The following is a 5,913-nucleotide window of genomic DNA, read 5'->3' as shown; positions in this document are numbered from 1 at the left end:
CAGGAATGATGAACTACTCTTTCTGAACTTGATGCTGATACCATGTATATGTGGAAATAGGCTAACTTTTAGAAACAAGATTATTAAGAAGATTGTGCTAACCAACATTTCCCACTGTAAGGGAATTATGATGGTGCCACTCATGAGATATCCTTAAGTTTTTATTTGAAAACTAGTTTTCCCACAATAACTGTAAGGAGGGAGGGGGGAGGCAAATGCACCAGAAGGAAGGAAGATGGAGATGATAAGAAGCAGAATTTTATGATACGTCGATGATATTTGAAAGAAAACTTCTGGCTCACTTCAGAAGCTGTTCTCACAAACAGAAAAATAAACACAAAGCTTCCTTTCTCACAGAAGATTGATTTCACTCCCAGAATTACTATAGAAACACACAAGCACCTTAAATAATTGCCTTGGAAAATCCATATTGTGCGAGACAGTGAAACCATAATGCATCGTGGATTGTGCATGAGAAAGAAAATGCTGATTGTGAAAGATTTCCCTTGCTTAGATAATTTTCTTTCAACTTTTAAATGTAACTTACAAAAGAAAGTTTGATTCATCTATGTTTGATCATGTAAAATTTAGAAAAATGTTATCCAAATGCTCAAATCTCTTGCAGCAAAATTTTTTCTTAACATCTATATTTTCATGAACTCTGATGAGATTATTGCAGCTTTGAAGAAAATGGTTGTTGCATTAAGTTGCAAGGAAACCAACTTGTGATGTGCTTAATTTCATTATGCATGAGCAACTCCCTTGTATTTACACATCTCCCTGTCACTATTTTTTTTGAACTAGAAATGTTTGCCCACTCATTTTTCTCCGTTACTCTTTTTTTTTCCTGTAAAGTTAATTGGTTTGTTAAATACAAAAGCTAGAAACATTGGTGATGTGATTTCATGAAGAAGGTAACTACTGCTTCCAAAAGAAATAATTGAACCCAAAATAATGAAATTCGGTACATCATGGGCTGTTCATTAAGTGTGTAGGTATTATTTAGGGAGTTTCATTTACATGCAAATATGAAACTAATGGAGCAAACTCATGGGGCAAATTGCTTGCCTAAATCAAAGGTGCATAGGTGGTTTTATATAGCCTTCCCTTGTAAAAAGATTAGAAAGTGGTATTTTTCCTTTAAGCAACAATTCTATAAAATTTTATATCCTCAAAATTAGCATCAATTTCAAATATTTCTGGTTAATATTGGAGGTCACCATTTCACTGAAATGGAATTTTTATTTCTATTGTGACAGTAGGCTGACATAACAAAAGCAGACATATGGTTAGAAAAAAGCCAAAACACCATTCATTCTACACCACCTTTAACTGAACATGAAACATTTGTAACAAAGTTTGTAGCTTAGGATGTTCAGATCTAGTGCATTTCATCTCCTATCAGGATCAAACTTATCTCACAGTGTTAAATGTGGACTGCTTGGATTATGAATTGCGATATCAGTAACTTGATGCTCTTTTAGTTATTTGATTGTCTAAGGATTTTTTAGGAGAACTATAAGTGCCTGAGGAGAAGTTGGTACTTTATTTACCTGAAAGAAACCCTTGAAAATGGTAATATATGAGACATCTTGAGGAAGGCTTAGCAGAAGCTACTTAAAGGTGGCTTGAAATTATGTTTTATGGTCTGAGTTTCTCCATGTATTAGGATGATTTATCTAATATAGTGCTGCTGGAGATAAGATAAAACATTTGCAATATTGAAACATATTTCTTATCTGATATGTTTGCCTTTCTGTGGGTGAGTTTTAACATCTTTTCGAATTCACATGATAGAGGATTGCTGGTTTAATTGGATAGATATGTGAGATTAGTGAAGCTTTAGCTGTACACTGCATGTATGAACGCAATTCTCCTCTTCTCAAACTCGTTCCCAACAGCCTTCTTTTTTCTGCATTCCCTTTTGTATTTATGCTGTATTCTTAAAACAAATTACAAGCTAAGTTTGAAGGTCAAGGGAACTTGGTGTTCCAATTTGGAGGGTTCATGGTACAGCAATCAGATTGTTAGAACCTAGAGATGTAATCATATCACTTGAATAAAATATGCTTGTAAAAGGTTTTGTGCTATGCTGTGGTCTTTATTTTCTATGGGCTATCTAGAATATCAAATGATCTATTTCTTCTCTAGTGTTCTTTTGTGTGGAATTAGCATTGTTTGTATTAACATAGTACACTTGAGATGTAAACGACACATTAACATGAGAATTGAAAAGGAGATAAGAAATTGAGAATCATATTTTGAGTTTTCCGGAGAAATAGCTGGAATTCTCCCAATGTAAGATGCCTCAACCATTCAATGACAATTAACTCCTGATTGAAGCTTTTCCAGCTAGAGTTAAAAGGAAATTACTCCTGGAATTAGGATAGTTTCCTCTAGATGTTCATTAGTGAGATCCTAAGATATGAATTTCTTTTGGGAAGACAATGGAAACTCTCCATTTCCTTGAATGACTTATTTAGGATGTGATAGTTCAAGGTTACTATCGTCAACACCATTGGTGTTGTGCTGTGCTTGGTTGCTAACTTGGTGCAGGATTGGGACAGATTGCCTAATAGCTAACATCAGTTACGTAGGGAACCAAGTGATTACCAGGCAGGGCTATGTGAAAACCACTCAAGTTCTGTTAACTTAGAATTCTCATGATTGCAAGATCCCTCAAGTTTGAGTTTGCTACTTCATCTACAAGCATGATAATGCCCTTATAATGCGCTGTTATGGTTGCTTTTAATACTGTGCCATCACATCTCAGTTATCACATCTCATCATATTTGATTAGCATGGTTATTTTTCCAGATGCAAGCTGCAAGACACCTTTAAACCTTATAGGTGTCTTGTGCTTGCTTCTCTTTTGTTTCTTACATTTCTTATCAGCATTAGGCAGATAGCTAACCTGAACTATCGACTGTGTCTATCTGTAGCTAGTTATATGCATGTCGTCAGACAGGAAAGATCACTATCATTTTTGTAATTGAGGAGAAAGATATTTTAGGAAGTCTTGGTACAAACAGCTGTGCTCCCAAACCCCTAAAACTACAACAACAAAAAATTATTTTAATTTGTATCTGGCTAAAAATAACTATAACAGATGTGGTGATTGATAATCCTTAATAGCACTTCAAATTGACCTGAATTTTAGTTGACACTAAATCAATGTTCTCTAACCATCACAATGTTCCAAGTTCAATGAATGTTTTTACTCTAAAATCAGGTCTTTGTGAATAATAAAACCTGTCATTTTCTTCATTGTCTCTATGTTGGAAATTTATGTGCATTAACCTGTTGCAACTGATCTTTTAATCAGTGCATGGTATGGAGTATGGCTTCGGAGCCCATGAGTACCCAACCAGTGGGGTGTTTGAGGTGGAACCAAGAAGTTGTCCAGGCTTCATTTTTCGACGGTCTGTGTTATTGGGCAGCACCAACATGTCTCGTTCAGAATTTCGGTCATTCATGGAACATCTTTCTGCAGAATATCATGGAGACACCTACCATTTGATTGCCAAGAATTGCAACCACTTTACTGATGAAGTCTGTAAGCGATTAATTGGAAAGCCTATTCCTGGATGGATAAATCGAATGGCTCGATTAGGTTAGTCGCATATCATGTTATATGAGAAGCTACTTTCTAGTTCACTGGAGATCTTCTAGGCCTAGTACTCTGCACCCAAAAGCGACCACTTATTTTCATAAAAAAAAAAAGTGAGCAATTTTAAATGTGACTCTTTGTTGGAATATGTGTCAGACCTGGATCCAGAATTTGTGGCCAATGTTTGAGTGTTATCAATAACTGTGAATAACCAGCATTGCTTTGTATTTTTGTAAATAATATATGAGTTATATGGTGGTTTCAAATGTCGCACCAGCCAAGCTGCTTAGTTTATCATCTCTGTGTTTTTGGATTTTGTGGTCCCGTTCTAATATTTCCCTGTCTGATCGAGGAGCTTTTATTTGAGGTTTCAGGCTCTTTCTGTAATTGTTTACTGCCAGAAAGCATACAGATCACAGCAGTTAGACATCTTCCTGATCATCCAACATATTCTGGTAATTTTCTTCCATTATTCATGTTTCTTCCCTTTATTAGTTCAAGATCCGCACGTGAATTTATCTTACTGGGTGTCCAAGTTGATGAAGGCATTATTTAAAGTTGTATTCCTCAACAAAGCGAATTGACTCTGTATTCTTGATCACTTCTTTTTCTGGTAGAACTGGGATCAAAACCCAAGAAAAAACCTAATAGTTAGATGTGACATAGAGGTAGAGCCACCCAAATACATCCTGGTAAAATAAATCAGAACGATCCCAGGAGCATTTCTTTGTTAATAATGCTGATAATGGATCATAATAAGAATGAATGAGCACAATGCTTGAACAAAGAAAATATGCGGTTTAACTGCCAGCAGGCTGCAGATTGCTCTAGCCATATCACTAGTTGTGACTTTTTTTTTAGCTGATGAATCATGGATATTAGGAGGTTTACCGTGCATGGCTTTCTTAATTATTCTACCTGAATAGGTGGCCATTAATGTATAGAACTATATAGGTATCAGGTTGGGAATCCATTTTCATTCAATTGACTGAGCTCTAAGATTTCCCATCAATGAATGCTCTGATTGTTAAGAAGGGGTATTGCTCTTCTACGTCAGTATGTGCATGCAGAGTCCAGAGGGGACGTCTGCGCGTGGTTGTTTGGTACTCTGATGGATATATGTTTTCTTACCTTTGTCCCAATGCCAATGCAGATGATGATGATGATGTTGGATTGGAATCTGTTGCGTCATCTATGACAGCAGGGAGTGAAGAAGAGGGTTCAAATCATCATCTGCTCACTGCACCAAATGGTGAAGTTGCATTTTTAAAGGAGAAACCAGTGAGGCTAGCAAAGGAACTCCTATAGGGTTTGTCCTGCAATTCCTATTCTTTCTATCTTGAATCTTTCTATTGTTTGTACTTTAGTGTATGATCTTGGTAGACCGGAGAATGGGTCTTGGCTGAATTATGAGTACTTTAGTGTATGTGTCCTGGCATGTGACGATCTTGCTTCAGACTTCTCTAGTGCCTGTGATTTTTCTAATGGTATGGCTATTCCTCAGCATCTTGCACCAAAACAACTCATGCACTATCATAGTATACAACCCCCAATGGGCTGCTGGTATATGATATCAGCTTCCAAAGAAGCTCGCATTGGTTGTTCATAAATTGTGACTGTTGGATTACCCAAATGTTTTTTTTTTTGGCTTTGGCAAGTTTTAAGTTGGAACTGACATGAAAAATGATGCAAGTGAAAATGTCATGTTCAGCTGATATAATAGAATGTAAATCTAACGAGTGATTCGATGAACCATTCTATTACTTTGTATGGTCGAATTTGATTTTTTTTTTAAATTATTATTATTATCAGAATTTTTTAGTTTATATTAGTTCACAGGCTAACTCAACATCACGGGTCCAAGTTTAAAAAAACATATCACAAAATATTTAGTAAAGAAATATTTAATGTTATTATTAAACCTAGTTTAACGGGTCAACATTAAAGCCTTTCAATCTAACTTTGGTTTAGTTTATATATAAGATTAAATTGTATGAAAGTTGATTTGACATGATTTATTTAATTTGATTTGTCTAAAAGCAACTTAGTAAAAGAATAAAATTGAGAAAAAAAAATAAAATTAAAAAAAAAGAATTTAGTGAATTTTTTGCCTAATTTATAATAATTACATTATATGAGAGTTTTTTTAATATAACTAGTTAATTTGACCAATTAAAAAACTTGGTTGGATGTGAAAAAAGTATACGCATGAGATATGGAATACAAATAATTAAATTAAAAGAAAAAATTTACCAAGAACAAGTTTAAAATTAAATTAATTAAGAGTGTTTAGACCAGTTTTA

At 34.8% G+C, this 5,913-nt stretch overlaps 1 protein-coding gene across 1 annotated transcript in view; it reads left to right on the top strand.

The window, feature by feature from the left end:
- Positions 1 to 5,116, top strand: part of LOC105130906 (deSI-like protein At4g17486) — a 6,662-nt gene extending 1,546 nt beyond the window's left edge. Inside the window, exons 3-5 of the mRNA XM_011033631.1 lie at positions 3,326 to 3,613; positions 3,985 to 4,065; positions 4,764 to 5,116. Of these exons, the coding sequence (XP_011031933.1) occupies positions 3,326 to 3,613; positions 3,985 to 4,065; positions 4,764 to 4,918 (524 nt within the window). The 3' untranslated portion in view covers positions 4,919 to 5,116. The remainder of the gene's footprint in view (positions 1 to 3,325; positions 3,614 to 3,984; positions 4,066 to 4,763) is intronic.
- Positions 5,117 to 5,913: the final 797 nt, after the last annotated feature.

The sequence above is a fragment of the Populus euphratica genome, unplaced genomic scaffold (assembly GCF_000495115.2).
Source record: "Populus euphratica unplaced genomic scaffold, PopEup_1.0 scaffold43.1, whole genome shotgun sequence".
Lineage (NCBI taxonomy): Eukaryota > Viridiplantae > Streptophyta > Magnoliopsida > Malpighiales > Salicaceae > Populus > Populus euphratica.
Note: the sequence above shows the minus strand (reverse complement) of the source record. Positions and strands in the feature narration are given on the sequence as shown.